General features: G+C 46.7%; 1 protein-coding gene across 1 annotated transcript in view; it reads left to right on the top strand.

The window, feature by feature from the left end:
* Positions 1-17284, top strand: part of SSUH2 (ssu-2 homolog) — a 28479-nt gene extending 11195 nt beyond the window's left edge. Inside the window, exons 6-12 of the mRNA XM_035108095.2 lie at positions 3229-3353; positions 7081-7143; positions 7438-7538; positions 12345-12437; positions 14048-14153; positions 15431-15538; positions 16766-17284. Of these exons, the coding sequence (XP_034963986.2) occupies positions 3229-3353; positions 7081-7143; positions 7438-7538; positions 12345-12437; positions 14048-14153; positions 15431-15538; positions 16766-16912 (743 nt within the window). The 3' untranslated portion in view covers positions 16913-17284. The remainder of the gene's footprint in view (positions 1-3228; positions 3354-7080; positions 7144-7437; positions 7539-12344; positions 12438-14047; positions 14154-15430; positions 15539-16765) is intronic.
* Positions 17285-17523: the final 239 nt, after the last annotated feature.

Below are 17523 nucleotides of genomic sequence, written 5' to 3'. Positions count from 1 at the left end.
AGCGTACCTATCAAATTCACACCCACAAAATCAATATGTGAATCAAAACAACTTCTCCTTCAAAATCCAGACTTCTCAAACATTTGTAATGTAATTCTCCAGCAAAAGAATGTGCACAAAAATGTGCATAATAGTGAAAAAAAAGAAAATAACATACAAAATGCATGCAATTAAGGGAGAATTCCTTGCGGAAAAATACCACACACTAGGCTGGAGTTTTTCAACGTGATGTCCATGGGTATCATGGGGCCCGCAAAGAGGGCAAAGTGGTGCCCTCAAGCTTGGGAGGTAGACTCAGATATTTCTTTCCTTTTTTTCTTTTTTAAAAAGGAAGTCCTAGAAATAAAGCTATGAAGCAAAATGTGCAATTATCCTTCTAAGAGATTTCTGTGAAATAAGTGAGTCTGGTTGCTCCTACCTGTCAGTGTTTTCAGCCAATGGGCAAAGTCAGAGCTGTGACTGATAAGTGAGTTGCGTGAACACCAGGCAACAGGAACCCCAGGGTTCCTAAAGAGCTTATGTTTTCCTCTTCCCCTTTAATGCACTTTTCCCGCATCTGCCTTGCTTTCTTGGAATTTCCATACTTTGCCTTTCCATTCTTCCTAGCAACCAGGATGCATTTTTTTTCCTGTGAAGGGTTCTTCTGAGATCAGGTACTCCCTGAAGTTTATGGTTTGCAGAATAAGTGGGGAGTGAATGTTAAGCAATCCCCTCCCCCAATGGCAAATGCAAAAATGTGATAACTTTGCAAAGAAGCTTATACAGTGGTAACTCGGGTTACAAACGCTTCGGGTTATGAACTCCGCTAACACAGAAGTAGTTGCTCCAGGTTGCAAACTTTGCCTCAGGATGAGAGCGGAAATTGCGTGCTAGCGGTGCGGCGGCAGCAAGAGGCCCCAGTAGCGAAAGCGCGCCTCAGGTTGAGAATGGTTTCAGGTTAAGAAGGGACCTTCGGAACGAATTAAGTTCGTAACCTGAGGTACCACTGTACAGATATCCTGCTGTGCAGGAGCTGATGTTCGGGCACGCTTTAAGAATTCACTGCACAACTTACAGTACTGTGGTATATATGTCTACTTCAGAAGTTAGATGAGTCCTGCCGTTTGACATCAGAAATTTAACAGACAATCTGAATGCTGCAAAACTTCCAATATAATCAACAGAGGCCAAAGGGAAACTGGTATCTCATATGCCAATCAATATATCTCTAAATATTTCAGAAGCTGATGATTCTTGCCTCTCAAATAGATTGCTTACATGCCACTAAGCATTCAGTTTTTGTTCATTTTGTGCATAATATGTTCCTTCCTATCAGTGCTTTTTTCGGGGGGTACGCAGGGGTACACATACCCCTAAACATTTTGTGAATCTTTGTACTTTTGTCCACTGACTGTATTTATTTCCCCCGATTTGAGCTATAAAATGGTGATTTTCTTGAGTCAAAATGAGAGTACCCCTAAACATTTTTTTTTTAGAAAAAAGCACTGATTCATATGATTGTCAGATCATTTGAACTTTGACTCAGCGCAGAAAAGTTCCAGTTACTTTAGGAAAAGGCCTTTCCTTCAAGTTATCATGGGCGTAATCACAAAAGAACCCAAAGTTAAAAGAAAAAAGGCTGCTTGTACTATCAGTATTATAAAGGTGAAGTGTAATGGCTTTCCTGGAAAAGTAATAAAAACTCCTACTCAAGTGATTGGCATGGCCTGTTGTACGAAGCAGCTGAGAGTTGCTGAAGAGAGCTGAAACATTCTCTTTACTAACTTCACCCCCCTCCCCGATTTTGTGGAGGCTTTGTGATGTCTTTGGGCAGCTGGAGGCAGCCATTATTGCTATTTGAAAAGGCAACTCTTTTCTAGAAACTTCTTGCAATATGTGAAATACCTCACTGCCTGTCAAGAAGCTCAGACTATCATCCCTCGAAAGAGTGTATTCACTTATTGATCCAAAGGAGCAGTCTGGACAAAGGAACTGCACAGATAATCTCTGCACAACTTGATGAACCCCTAGAAAACTCGAACATTATATCTGGATCTTGAGTCCACTAGACAAATGTAACTCAGCATGGAAAAGAAGATAGATATTGAATAGCTAGCTGTCTTGGTATCTATTTCAACTGAGAACTCTTTAGATAATTTAGTTTTGGGTGTTAAGACTTTCAAATCTCCCCCTTAAATAAATTCAGACAAGAATCAAATTTTGGTTTGGTTTTTGGCAGAATTTAGTCCACAATTTTTTTGATTACAGCAAGTGAGTGGTTGCATAGGCTCTGGTTCGACTAGCTCCCTGCACCGTTGTAGGTAGCGCTGACCCAGGGCACAGCATAGGTCAGCCTAGGATGAACACCTGGATAAGCGGAAAACCGGGAACAGGCTATGTCCACCATCCAGATGTTCCCCTGGACTCAGGCATGGGTACAGTCCCTCACAGGGTTGACCACACCATTGAGTCCCTGGATTCCTAACGGAATACCCTTCACATAGGGATGGCGAGAGTGTTTCCCCATCCCTATCACCTGAACCAGAGCCTATCCGCAACCTTACAAGTTGTGATGATTTGCTACGCGGCAGGCGAAACCCAAATGGCAACAGCCAATCAGCCAAGTGGGGAAAATTCCTGCCGTGCCCCTGTCCCAACAACAGAGGACACACGACAGCATAGCAAGGTCAAGTGCACAAGCCCTAAAAGTAGGGAGGGGTGGGCGGGTGTTCCGATGCACACACCAAAAGAGGAAGCTCTGGGTGACGTGCATGGGTATATATAGGTCCCTCGATCCGTTTAGCCAGCGTCCCATTGGCCTGATTGAACCCTGCATCGAGGGACCTACCAATCGGGTGTTGTGGCTATCCAATCTGACCCACCCACAACACAGGGTTTGGTTGCCAGGTCTCACCGCAACACATGCCCTCTTTGAGGGAGGACACGATTAATGGATATATTAATCAAGGATCTAAAATGTGGAACTACATATACACATGGTACTCAATTTTTATTCATATTAAGCAAAGTTTTTACAAAATAATTCTAGTATTACCTCTAATTATAATAAGAAGGGTGAGCAGCAATATGCTGCTCAGGGCGAAGCAAAACAGGACCATCTGTAAACAAAGCAGAGGTTTCTCTGTTCCATCTACTATTTGATTTCAGTGGGCTTAAGTGGTGTTTGGGTTCGGATTATGGTCTCCAGGCTTGCTAAAATATTGTGTTTATGTTGTTTCTTTCTATTAGATATTTTGGTAGATGGGCCACAAAACGGTGCATCTCCTCAACCATGGGATATTAAAGTCCAAGTTCCACAGATGTTTCAGGAAGATACAAAAAAGTTTCGCATTCCTCACTCTTCTTTAGTAAAGGTAATTTGTCAATCATGGTTTGAAAATCAAGCATTATTATACCTCAGTTACGCTGGTTTCTTGATCTGCTTTATCACACAGCTCTGTGATGGTTAATGTAAGAGAGAGGGCTTGCAGAGAGCCGCCCACTCTGCTTACTTCCATCAGATGGGAGAGCAGCAGCAAGTCTGGGAGTTTAAATCAGGAACAGGAAGGGTTAAGACGGGTCCAGGGCTCTGCAGAGTCCTGGTGGCTCAGCTCCAGGCTGGTAGCAGGGAAGCAGGGGAGGAGCTAGCTTCAGCAGGGGCTGGAAAGGAGGTAGACCAGCACCTCAGGAGCCTGGTTTGGGACCACGGAGGACCCATAGAGCAAGGAGGAGGGGCGTTTGGATGCCCAGTCTTAAAAGGGGGGTCAGAGCCCACGAGACGCCATTGTGGGCTTCTGCCCCATGCAGAGCAGACATGATTTGAGACATCTCACCACTGTATATAGCATGCACAATAAAACTATGAAAATCCAGAGGATGTGTGGAGTGCTTACTCGGGAGTAGCCAACACCCATCTGTGACAGCAAGCCCACAATCTTTTATGGCTGCCCCGAGGAGAGAGAGCTGCAAACGCGGCAGCAGGCATGGAATTGGCAGCATCTGAAACGGAAAGGAGAGATGCCAAGGAAGGATTGGCATGCATGAGAGGAGCAGCAGAGAGCAAGCTGCAGCCAGCACCCTGCAACTATGGAACAGCTCAAAGACAAGGTAGGCGCCCAATCACAGGGGAAGCCAGGCTTAGTGAACCGAGCAGCTCTGAACACAGCCAGGCCAGAGGAGCGGAGGCTGGACAAGCAGAGAGGACACTCGGGAGGGCTGATGAGCAGGGTGCCGTCACGGGCCAGCACTTTGAAGGGCGACCCCCAGCACGAGCTGGCTCTGAGGCTGAGAGACATGGTGCCATGAAAGCGCAGGAGGGAGTGCAAGGCGATTCCGGACAGGAGGGACAGACAGAGGGGAAAGGCGGCCACCCCAAGTCCCCACACAGTCCTGGTGAGGCAGCTGCAGCCCAGCACAGACCCCTCCCACCAGACGTGATGCAGAGGGATAAAGCCCGCGCGCGGGTGCTTTCAAACGCTGGCGCGGGAAAACAGAAAGAAGAGAAAGGCGGGAGATGGCTCCTTTGCAATGCGTCCAGCCACTGGGTGGAACACTGCCCCCAGAGGAAGGAATGGCGAGAGCAGGCAGGCACAAAGATGGAAGAGCTCAGCATGCAAACTGGAGCGTGGGGAAATGAGCCAGCCTGGCTGCCAGATCAGGAGGGGAGTGGCCAGGCGGAGGAAGAGCAACAGAGCCCTCCTGGAACACCCCACAGCACGACAAAGAGATGGAAGTGAGTCTGCAGCTGCCAAGAGGCCAGACCCAGGAGACAGTCGGGCTTCTCTGCAGGGGCAGCAGCAACGATTTCCTATTGGTGAACTTGGCTAAGCAGAATCAGATTCCCATTTTCCCAAGGGAGCTGCCCATGAGCATCTTGACCATAGGCGGCAGGGAATTGCAGGAGGGTGAGGTCACGCAACAGCCCCCCTCTCTGAAGAGAACGGTGAACAGGCATTCAGAAATGCTAGCTTTTGACTTAATTGACCATGACCCTGTGGGCAACCAGTGCCAGGGAGATCTCACCTTCGGAGATGCAGATGGCAGGGAAGGAGGAGAACACCGAGAGCACACAGCCACTGTGGCCATCGTGGAAATGGAAGAAGGAGAATCCTCAGGATCGCACCACATCAGCTCCCCAGGTGGATGGAACGACGCAGAGGCGGGGATGCAGGAAGAGAAACTGAGCCAACTCACCAAAGAGGACACTTTTACCCAGAACATACAGAGGGACTTGAGGGAGGGAGAGGGGGCAGGGGAAGGGCTTGCAGAGAAAGAGGGGTTACTCTTTAGCAATGATGCCCGGTATAAGCCCCATGACTCCCTCAGAGGGAAGATTCTCAGGCAATATCATGACAACCCCATGGAGGGGCATGCAGTACATGTCTTCACGAGGCTCACACCCAGTAAGGCCAGTCTTGGGCGAAACCCCAGAGCCTTCCCAGAGCAGGGGGAGGGGGAGATTGGGGGACCACCTATTGAGGCATGGGGTGAGAGGAGGGAGACAGTACACCAACAACTGGATGGAGACGTGGCAAGGGGCAATGAGGCTTACAAGGAGGGGGCAGACCATCACAGGTCTTCCACGGAGGGGACAGGGTCTGGCTGTGGTCAGAAGGCCTTCCCATGGGGGGAAGGGGGAAGAAGCTGGCACCCAGAAGGCTGGGGCCCTTCAAGGTTCTGACACAGATCAACCCTGTCACCTTCAGGGGGGAAGTACCTACAGCGAGAAAGGTCCATCCCGTGGGTCACAGGTCTTTGCTCTCACGCTTCAGGGAAAGCCCAAGGTTCAGAGGACGTGACACACATCCAACACAAGACGCTGACAGGAGGGAGGGGGAGGAAATCACACAAAAGACACTAGACAGAAGGGTGGAGGGAGAAGGCAGCCAAGAGGTTCCAGAAAGAAAGGAAGAGGAGGAGGTCTACAGTGCCACAGCGAGCCCGGGCTCCCGAAGGGGGGAGGGGGGGTTAAAATGTCTGATGGCCAGGCAGGACACTCCTGCTTCCCAAAACGCGGAGGCACCTATGCACACCATGCAAGGGGAGGGCCGCACACTGGAACTGCACGCTCCTTTCTCCCACAGATCCGAACCACCACATGTCAGTAGCACAGGGGACACAGAGGGGGAGGGCGATCCCAGGTGGGGAGCAGGGGAGACGCAGACCCAAGGAGCCCTCCGGGAATCGGAAGCAATTTTCCAGAGGGAGGAGGAGGATGACAACGGAGGGAACTACACGGACCAGCCACCCAGCACCGACTGGGAACAGGATTTTACACACACTACAGCAGAGGAGGAAGACCTGTCAGGCTTCCAGCCCTCTTTACAGACATCAGACCAGGCAACCCAGGCCTCAGAAAGGGGGGAGGGGGGAGCCTGGAGGGGGAGTGGATGTAAGAGAGAGGGCTTGCAGAGAGCCGCCCACTCTGCTTACTTCCATCAGATGGGCGAGCAGCAGCAAGTCTGGGAGTTTAAATCAGGAACAGGAAGGGTTAAGACGGGTCCAGGGCTCTGCAGAGTCCTGGTGGCTCAGCTCCAGGCTGGTAGCAGGGAAGCAGGGGAGGAGCTAGCTTCAGCAGGGGCTGGAAAGGAGGTAGACCGGCACCTCAGGAGCCTGGTTTGGGACCACGGAGGACCCATAGAGCAAGGAGGAGGGGCGTTTGGATGCCCAGTCTTAAAAGGGGGGTCAGAGCCCACGAGACGCCATTGTGGGCTTCTGCCCCATGCAGAGCAGACATGATTTGAGACATCTCACCACTGTATATAGCATGCACAATAAAACTATGAAAATCCAGAGGATGTGTGGAGTGCTTACTCGGGAGTAGCCAACACCCATCTGTGACAGTTAATATTTTGTAGGCAGTTTTCATTTACATACCCTTCACTTTCATTTGCTGTAGGTAAAACATTCTGTTGCCCTTCGTAGTTCAGTTAGGTTGCCACAGCCATTCCCTTGAGACTTACCTCTGAGTAGACATGCATAGGATTGCAGTGTTCTGCTTCCCCTGTTAAGGTACCACCATTCATTTTGTTTAAGATGATGGCATGCAGTTGCTGGAAATACTTGGCAGAAATCTGTATTTGTGAACCATTTATATTTCAGGAATGCCACAAGTGTCATGGTCGTGGCCGATACAAATGCAGTGGGTGTCATGGTGCCGGCAGAGTGAGTATTGGCTGTGTCCTCTTCAGTTCCATTCCTTCTTTCTTTTGTGTTCTCAGTGTTATCACTTGTGCCACCTGTACAGCAATCCTGTTTAGCCATTTGATGTTGTAATCTGTGTTGAAAAATGCATATATACACCAGAAGGAAAGCAGTGCCTTGCATATTGAAAAACACCAAATGTGTTGGGGAATGGCATGCTCAGGCAGACATTTTTGACATTTGGGGGAAAGTTGTTACTTCTAGAATTGGGTAATCTGTTCTGTTGTTACTGATGTTGTTGTTGTGCACCTTTAGATGAGGTGTGTGACATGCAGTGGAGCCAGACATAAAGCAAAAGCAAAACACCTGAAACATCAAAAGCGATGCCAGATGTGTTCAGGTAGTGGACGTAAGAGGTAAGTTTTTTGATGTGGGATTCTCTCTCTCTCTCTCTCTCTCTCCCCTAAACTAGCTTGATATATATTACTTTACTTATTAAATATTTAAGATAATTTCTGCCAACACCAAAGGAACTTAATAATTAAATAAATCAAAGGAGTCCTACTATAAAACAATAAACCACAATCCAAAAGTAAAGACATGCACACATACGGATATCTATCACAGGAGCTCTTAGAGGCTTTTCCTGCAGTGATTGCCCCATTAGCAGAACCACAGATTACCTGACATGAAAGGGAGGCTTTACTGTGTTGCCATGGTGACAGAGATGCTTCTTTCCAAGCAAGGAAGCCTGGCCAAACTGGGGTGAAAGGTGGATGTGCTACTATCCCACCCGCAGCTGGTTATTCATAAACTAGGGAGGGTTGCCCGCAGAAGCTTTCTAACCCAGAGAGAGAAGAAAAGGAATTAGGATGATTTCATGCCCTCTGCTCAGCCGAGGCATGGTTGTCCCCCCCCTTCTCATTTAATCCCCACAGCAACCCTGTTAGGGAGGTTAGGCTAAGAGGCAGTCATTGCCCCTAGGTCACCCAGAGAGCTTTATGGCTGGGTGGGATTGGAACTCTGATCTCCCAGGTCCTAGTGTCACACTGTAACCACTGTTCCACACCGGCATACAGGGAAATAAAGAAATGGTGAGCACCTCTGCATGCTGGCCATGTTCTGAGTTTTTGTGGTGGCAATATGTAGGCAAGATCTCCCTACGGCTCAATCATAGAATCATAGAGTTGGAAGAGACCACAAGGGCCATCCAGTCCAACCCCCTGCCAAGCAGGAAACACCATCAAAGCATTCTTGACAGATGCCTGTCAAGCCTCTGCTTAAAGACCTCCAAAAAAGGAGACTCCACCACACTGCCGAACAGCTCTTACTGTCTTACTGTCTTACTGCAAATTCCACTGCCGAACAGCTCTTACTGTCAGGAACCCCTTGGACCCATCAAATGCATTGCCTGAGTAGCCTGCATGCCCAGCTCCAGGGAAGGGCAAGGTAACTGGATTTCTATTTATGGAAGACATGGATAGGCTGACCATTCTAGGTAAAGGCTGAGAACATTGCAGTACACTTGGCAGGCACTATGGCAAGCACTATGTCCATCCAGATTGAGGCTGGCAGGGGCAAAAGTAGGGAGTTAATGGGCTCTCCTGAACTCAGGAGGGGGAGAGCCTTGCAGCATTTGCAGGTACCCCGTTTCCCCTTTTTTAATACGTAGTCATAAAGTAAGCCATGGCAGGGTTTTTAAGCATTTGAGAAATATAAGACATACCCCGAAAATAAGCCATACTTCCGCGCCGTGGAAACCAACCCCCACAGGCACCTCCACTCACAGAGTCACTCCATGCGGCCGGCACTGCAGGAGTGCGATCAGCTGTGAAGCGGCGCTCTAACAGCTGATCGCGCTCCCGCCTTGCTGGCTGTATCCCCGTGCTCCGCCTTCTTGTTCACCGTCGTCCCTGCCGCTTCTGTGCTTGCCGCCACTGCTGGGCTCATTGCTTCTTCCTTGCCTGGCCCGGCCAAGGACGCCTGCCACCCTGCCACCCGGAACCGGTGGCTGCTGCAGCGCCGAGCACTCAAGAGAGCCCAGCAGTGCCCTGAGCCGTAAAAACCGTACCAGTAATAATAATAAAAAGACATCCCACCAAAAGTAAGCCACCCTGTGTTTTTTTGAGGGAAAAAAGTTTCATCCTGGGCGCCGCCCCGGGGGAGAGCACGCGTGTGCGGCCAGGGGCATCGCAATAGGGGGGCCCGGGCTCCACTTTGTGGGGGGCAGCGTGGCGCCCCCTCTACCGACGGCTGCCCTGCCTGAGTAGGAGGAGGAGAGAGGGAGGGCTGGCCAAGCAACCGAGAAGCTGCGCGCTCGAGTTTCCTCCGCTTCCCACAGACCCGGCGGGGGCGCGAGCTGAGGTCCGCCCTCCTTTCCCTCCATCCCTCCCCGGGGGCAAGGCCTGCCTCTGCGGCTTAGAGCCCCTCCGCCTCCTGCTGCGAAGCCCCCTCCCCTTTCCGCGGTTCCTGCTGCCGCTGCTGCTGCAGCCCAAGCAGAAGTGATGGCGGTGTCTGCTGCGTGCTGCGAGGGTGCGCCAACCCAGGAGCTGCTGAGGCGCTGCGCTGCCATGGGTTATTGTTGCAGCCGCCAGGAGCAGGCCATGTGCAGCCCTTGGAGTCAGGGCCAGCGGGGTTGGGCATGCCGCCGGGCCGCGGCTGGCAGGAGCAGTAAGTGCCGCCACCGGGGCTGGGCTGGGCTGGTTAGGGACGCGGCTCCCGCGCTGCCCTCACACTGGAGCTCGAGGAGGGGAGGGAGAAACGGAGAGGAGGAGGAAGCCGCTTCCCTGTCTCCATTGCTCCTCCTTTCCCTTCACGCGGGTCCCTTCCTCCAAGCAGCGTCGCTAGCCTTTATGCACGCGACGGATGCCCCGCCCCCAGTGAGGTGCCTTCTGATTTGCCGCCCTGGGCAGCCAGAAGGCTAGCAACACTGCTGCTCCTTGCTGAGCCGCTTCAGGCTCTTCTTGCTGGACCCCAACACATCTCCAGCTCAGCTGCAGCCACCGTGAAGCAGGACGATTAAAAAAAATTGCCTCTGGGGGGGGCAGCTGCCCCCCCGCCCCATGCTGGGTACGCCCATGGCAGCAGCAGCAGCAGCAATAGCAACAACATAGTACTGCCCAGCAATACAAACCAGCCAAACTTCAATGATTAAGTACTGTATTGACAGATTTCCATTCCAAATAGGTCTGACACCCTCAAGCTGTAGATGAGCTGTGACTTCCTAAATCCCATTACAGAAATAGACATAACCTTCAGTAATATTTTCCTTGTATAAAAAGTTAATGTTGGGGTCAGAGGTACTTTCATAGGTTCTGATATGCACATTATTGTTGAGAAACAAAGCTGACGACACCATCTGGTTGAGTGATCCAAATCTCACCCAATCCCACGGAAAGACTTCCATTTTCCATTTACTGTATTTTACAAAGCCTTGTTTTCTTCTGACATCTTCTCCTCCCAGGTTGTCTGCAGTTTGCAGAACCACTTGCCCCTTTGCTTCTCTGACTGCTGAACTAATTGCCTTTACAAATGATCTTTAAGTGATGCAAAGTAGCTCACCATTCTTTTAAACGGTTTTTATTAGGCTCCATTACGCTTAAAATGACAGAGGTGGCATTGCGGGATAATCGTGGCAATGATTTTGAAAGGGGGATCCATTGGGGCTAGCAACATCTTAAAGTGCTTTCATAAATCAGCTGTTAATTGCTGCTAATCTGCATCATGTTGATGCAATCCAAATTTGCCAAGAACAAACATATGCTTTCTACATCTGTTGTAGGCAGAACGGCACTTTCCTTGAAAAGGGTCACCTAGTCTTCTATAGCTGTGTAGGGAAACAGCCATTTTTGTGCAGATGAGCATTTCATTTCCTTCAATGACATCTTTGTTACTCAGTGATCTCTGTGCTGGCACAAATCATGCAATTTGAGCAACTCGCTGTTGAGTCTTGAAGTTAAATAGGTAAAAACACTTTCCCCCCCTTTTAGCTCCTAAACATTGACATTGGTAGTTAGGGTGGCTCATAATGGAACTAAACCAAAGCAAGACCATAATACTTCCAGCCCTCCCCCTTCTGACAATTGATTTCCTATTCTCTTTCTCACTCAGTTTAAAGTGTCTAGTGCAGGCATCCCCAAACTGCGGCCCTCCAGATGTTTTGGCCTACAACTCCCATGATCCCTACCTAAGAGGACCAGTAGTCGGGGATGATGGGAATTGTAGTCCAAAACATCTGGAGGGCCGAAGTTTGGGGATGCCTGGTCTAGTGGGTCATTGGGAGAACCAGATGCTACCCACTAGATGCCATCATTGATGGTTTATGTGGATTCAAAGGAGACATATATGAAAACTCCCTGAGAAATATTACTAGTTTTAGGGCCAATCTAGGTGAGGCAGTGGAGAACCACGTCCATTTTTTATTTGACTAAGCCACCTAGCAGTTCGAAAGCACATCAAAGTGCAAGTAGATAAATAGGGACTGCTCCGGTGGGAAGGTAAACGGCGTTTCCGTGCACTGCTCTGGTTCGCTAGAAGCAGCTTTGTCATGCTGGCCACATGACCCGGAAGCTGTCTGCGGACAAACGCCGGCTCCCTCGGCCTATAGAGCGAGATGAGCGCTGCAACCCCAGAGTCGGACACGACTGGACCTGATGGTCATGGGCCCCTTTACCTTTACCTTTATGGTTTTGGAGTGAGGTGCAACTCTTTCTTCAATGCCATTCCCCCCCCCCCGACCTAAATCAATTCGCCTTCCACACTGGGGAAAATAGCAGCTTTAAGGGAAGAGGAAGATTCAGATCAGAAAACCGAACCCAAGCTAAAGAGTTAACTCTCCTTCCAGACACTAGCAAACTGACCCAATTGTGGCACAACTACTGCTTTTTTTATTTTTATTTTGAGATGTTAGAAAATCTGACCACAAAACTAGATTAGTCTCTCTAGTAGTGTATAGCTTATTAAAATTACTTTCGGTGCCATCAACATTTCTTGAATATTTCACCAGAACAGAGGCTTGAAATTTGCCTCAAAATTTGCCTCCAGGTGAAATTCAGTGGTGATTCAAGTCGCAAGTGTTATATATTTGCCTACTGGTTTTATCTTACATTTTGTATTTAGCTTTTTTAGGCTGTGCTTTTTATACTCTCCTCTTGCTGAAAATGGGGTGGGTCACATTTTGAATAAATCAATACATGCACAAAGTTCAATCTTACATCTAAAAGGTGCAGCACCTGTTCTGGAAGAGGCAGCAAAACCTGTACGACATGCCATGGAGAGAAAAAGTTGCTACACTACATCCAGCTAACAATAACTTGGTATGTTGTCTTTTTCGTGATGTTGCTCTTTTGGTCATCATTCTCTGAAATTAATTGCCTTGACTGCCAAAGGCTCTTAAATTCGTATGTGTGAAGTGTTTATTAATACTAATTTTCTGTGGGTGCTTTGCAACATTAATTAGACTAGACCCTATGGGGGTGGGGGGAGAAATTTAAAGGCAAATATACCTAAATCACCCTTTCTGAAATCTGTGAACTGAAACAAAGCCATTCTTCAAAATGTGCACTTCTCCAGATTTTGGAATGTAGTTCTGCAACCAAATAATGTATGCGCAAATGCGAATATTAGGGCAGAATGTGTATAAAAATCCATCTATTAATGAAAGTTATATTAAATATGTATAAAATTTGGGGAGATGGCTTTGCTAATACAGTGGAACCTCGGTTTATGAACACCTCGGTTTACGAATTTTCGGTTTACGAACGCTGCGGACCCATCTGGAACGGATTAATTCACTTTCCATTACTTTCAATGGGAAAGTTCGCTTCAGTTTATGAACGCTTCAGTTTAAGTAATCCGCGGACTGTCTGGAACAGATTAATCCACTTTCCATTACTTTCAATGGGAAAGTTCACTTCAATTTATGAACGCTTCAGTTTATGAACAGACTTCCGGAACCAATTACATCCATGCTTCGGGTTAAGTACACTTCAGGTTGAGTAGTCCGCGGACCCGTTTGGAACGGATTAATCCACTTTCCATTACTTTCAATGGGAAAGTTCGCTTCAGTTTATGAACGCTTCAGTTTAAGTACTCCGCGGACCGTCTGGAACAGATTAATCCACTTTCCATTACTTTCAATGGGAAAGTTCGCTTCAGTTTATGAACGCTTCAGTTTATGAACAGACTTCTGGAACCAATTGTGTTCATAAACCGAGGTACCACTGTATGGGTATATCAGGGAAATTGCATACAAGTGTGTGTATATAGGGAGGGATTCACTGATGATTTTCCATGAAGACTTTTTTTAAAACAACAAAAACAACAGTTTTGTGTCCAAATGTGGAGTAGTGAACTTAGCACTGGAAATATGGGAAGCAGAGATACACCTGTCTCAGGCAGATAGATTAAAAAGAAGCTCTCTTATCACACCCCCTTCCACATGTCCTTCTAATATGTCTAACCATTTTGACCTACTTGCTTTGAAAGTATAAGGTGGGGGTATGAATGCACACACACACCCAATCAGGGGCTATACACAGCTAACATGATAACTGACGGTGGTCTATTCTTATTTTTTTAATTGCAAACTATGAAAGCAAGTAGTTTTTTCGGATTAAATGAAATCACAGAGCATAAACGATTTCCTGCTATCTTTGCTTTTTGGTGGACCCACTAAAATTCTGAACTTCTCAATGCCCCCCGCCTCTGGGCAACAATAATTTCTCTGTCAAGGGAAGACCAAAAGTGGTTTCAGAATGTTTATGCGAGAGTAGCAACCTCCAGTTTGTGTTCACCAGCAACTGCTCTCCAAAGCCTCTGTTGCTGATATTGGAGGTAGAATCATTAGTAGTAAACACTGAAAGCCTTATCCATACACTGATAAATATAGACTGACACAGTGCTGTGAATCCTTCTTACCTTGCAGGAAGAACAATGTATATGAATCCATTTATGAGAATGAGTTGAACTTTCCCAGAGAACTACTCAATAAAGTTACAGGAGATAATATATTTAAAGACGAGAACGCTGTGGTGAGTAAAATACACTCCCCCCACCCCCACCCTCCAAACATGACTCCTGGTATTTGCCATATGAAACCTTGGTGAAAAATTACTGGAAGCAGCGGAACTGCTTAACACGATAACTCACTCACATCTTTCAGCCCCCTACCTTCATTGACAATGGAAATCTGCTCAGAAATCTCATGAGACTGTAGACTACTTACTCAAGATTGGAGCTAATCTTTCTGTTTGTACTTAGGAAGTTTGGAAGCTGCTATATACTGAGTCAGACTATTGGGGGGTCTCTCTAGCTTAGTACTGTCTACACTGGCTGGCAGCAGCTGTCTCGGATTTCAGACAGGCTCTCTCCCAGCCCTATTTGGAGATGCCTGGGATTGAACCTATGGCGTTTTCGCATGCAGAGCATGTGCTGTTCCCCTGAGCCATGCTCCTTCCCCAGTTTGATGTTGATAGCAAGCCACCCGTATGTCACTAAGTATTTGTTCAATGCATTTGCTCTCCGTAGATAGCATTCATGCCACATCTCTCCCACATTCCGATAATGTCACATTCCATTTTTACATGCATGTTTTTCTTCCTAGTGCTGGTAGAGATAAATCTGAAAACATAATGGCAATATTATATACCAAAGACTCAGGCACTGCGAAAGCTCAGCTCAGCTATTATGCAATCATCTATTATGATTTCTGTGTCTGCCTTTTGAGAGCAGTTGATGAAGATTCAGTGTTCTTCCTATTGGTATTCAATTCCAGAATGGAAGAATAAAATGCACCACATCCAGCAATTTCACATCCACCATGTTCATCTAATTCATATTCATAGTATGTAAATGATATGGCTTTCCTGATATGCTACTCTAACAGAGCATGATGCTGAGCAAATCCCCTGAAACTGATGAAAGTGATGGACAGGCTTAGACTAGAAAAGTGGCTGGTTGCTCTTATTTCATCTTATCTTGCTAGACAATGCATTATACATAATGCCCCAGCAGAATAAGTGAAATGGCCATTACCTTAACTCATTTGCCTAGTGTGTTAATAAACCAGGGCTGGATCTAGACACATTTTAAAAAAAGTTTCAGGAAAACGTGTTGCAAAGTTCATAATGGGAAATCAAGGTGCCCGAAGGAGCGGACTCTACAGCACCATCTGGTGTCACAATGCTGTAACACATTTAAAACACACACCCTTTCTTTTTTTTACTAATGTAGCTGAGTCCCAGGTTGGGAGGATAGGTGGGGTGAAGGAGGGTGAGAATGACTCTGATTGCCTCTTTTTAAATTGCAGGTGTATCCCCTTCTTGACTTCCCTTACCCTGAGATCTCTCTGGCATCCGAAAGAGCTATTGCAGAGCACAGGGCCACATTCACCAACACATCCCACATTCTGCAACAGGTATACACAATAGACATGTGTTTCTTTGATTTTTATTCATACAAACATTTAACTCCAGCTAAATATTGGGAACTTTGAAACTGTGGGGAAATTTCAGGGAATCAAATATGTGTGGGTTTTTGTTTTTGTTTTGGGCAACTTTCCTTTCACTTTTGCTTCTGTGCGGTTGAATCTGTATGAATATATCTGTTGTTCATCAAAATCTGTGAAATCTTTGCAAGAGGCATCGAGATTCAGAGAAGGCTGCTGCTGGAGCAGGAAGAAGGAGGTGATTGCCACAGACCGTCTCTGCTGCCCTCCATTCTGTCTCCCCAACACTGGGGGGTTTACTGGGGGTGGGGAATGAGGAATAGGCAGAAATAATCTCCCCCATTCTGTTTCCAATGGTGGGAATATCCTGTGAGTAAAGTTCCACCCACAGGAATTCTGAATACTAGCCACGATCAGAGCTGAAAAACTTTGTAGTGAAAGGGCAATTCTTAACTGATGATCATTCTTAATACTTCTTTTTAAAATGTACTAAGGTTGCTGCCATGCTACAGACCTCAGCATTACTCAGTGAATTCCTGAGACATTCCTTTGCCACAATTCCAGGGAAATACTAATACTGAAAGTGAACCTGTTGTATTGAATTACATTGTATTGTAATAGCATGCTGCCATATTTCATTTTAGCACCAGGTGGCATAAAGACAACATATCATCTACGCAGCTACTGTAGTTAACTTCTGCATCCTTCATAAAGGGTTCATTCCTAGCCTCAATGGTAAAGGAATTATGTAGCCAAATATTTTGACTAAATGCTTGGTTTTTAAGCATGTTTTCAGCAGATGAATCAATTGAACCAATTTGTTGTCCCCAAAACTCTCTCATTGCTAAAATATAACCAACAGACTATGTCTGAGAGATATTAATCACCATAATAAACCTTAACACATAGTCCAAAGCATTCAGCAGCTTGATGCATTATCCCAGGAGTTCTTGCAATAACCCTGTAGAGATTTCTTATTCTTCTGGTAAGTTTCACCATTTCTGCATACTCCATTAATTTCATATTTTTCTGTTGCCTCTCAGATGTTTTTAATGTGTTTTATAATTGCAACACTTTTAGCTGTTTTTATAATTGTATATTTGATTCTTATAAGCAGACCTGAGACCTTGCGGTTAAGAGCAAGCAAGACATTTTAGAAACAAACAAATGAATTCTTGTTCGGGCTTTGTTCCTCAGCGTCAGACGATAGAGCTAATTCCAGTCACTGAAGTCCACTACCAGTATGCGGAGAAGACATACATGTATTACGTCTATGGAATGGAGAACAAGGTCCATGCCCTGGACTATCCAGAGAGGTATTGCTGTGGCTGTACCATCATCTGACAGTGGGACACTTTGCAAGGAGGATTCCTACTACGGAGCAAGCTGTTCTTCTTGTTTAATTATCCACGAGTGTCTGTGGGTACAAATCAATTCATCCTTTTACCCTTCTGTAGCCCAGTCTTATTTTGCTTGCCCACAGTGGCCACCAAAAGACATAGCGATTATTATATCCTAATTGTATTTATGCTACAGTTTCAGCCTTTATTAATAATGTTCCTCTTGGGATCTAAGCGTCTGGTAAATTCAGTGGTACCTTGCAAGACGAATGCCCCGCAAGACTAATTTTTCGCAAGACGAATGCGTCTTGCGATCTGATGGTGACACGCAAGACGAATTCATTTTGTGAAAAATTCGTCTTGCGAATCGCGGTTTCCCATAGGAATGCATTGAAATTTAATTAATGCATTCCTATGGGCAAAAAAAGAAATTTCAATGCATTCCTATGGGAAACCACGATTCGCAAGACGAATTTTTCGCAAAACGAATTGACTCGTGGAACGAATTAAATTCGTCTTGCAAGGCACCACTGTATATTGTATAGATGGAGAAATTGGGTGGGGGAGTGCTGGAACTAGGAAGAACTCCAGAAAAAAAATGTTGGAATAAACTAT

This window comes from Zootoca vivipara, chromosome 2, assembly GCF_963506605.1.
Source record: "Zootoca vivipara chromosome 2, rZooViv1.1, whole genome shotgun sequence".
Taxonomy (NCBI): Eukaryota; Metazoa; Chordata; class Lepidosauria; order Squamata; family Lacertidae; genus Zootoca; species Zootoca vivipara.
Note: the sequence above shows the minus strand (reverse complement) of the source record. Positions and strands in the feature narration are given on the sequence as shown.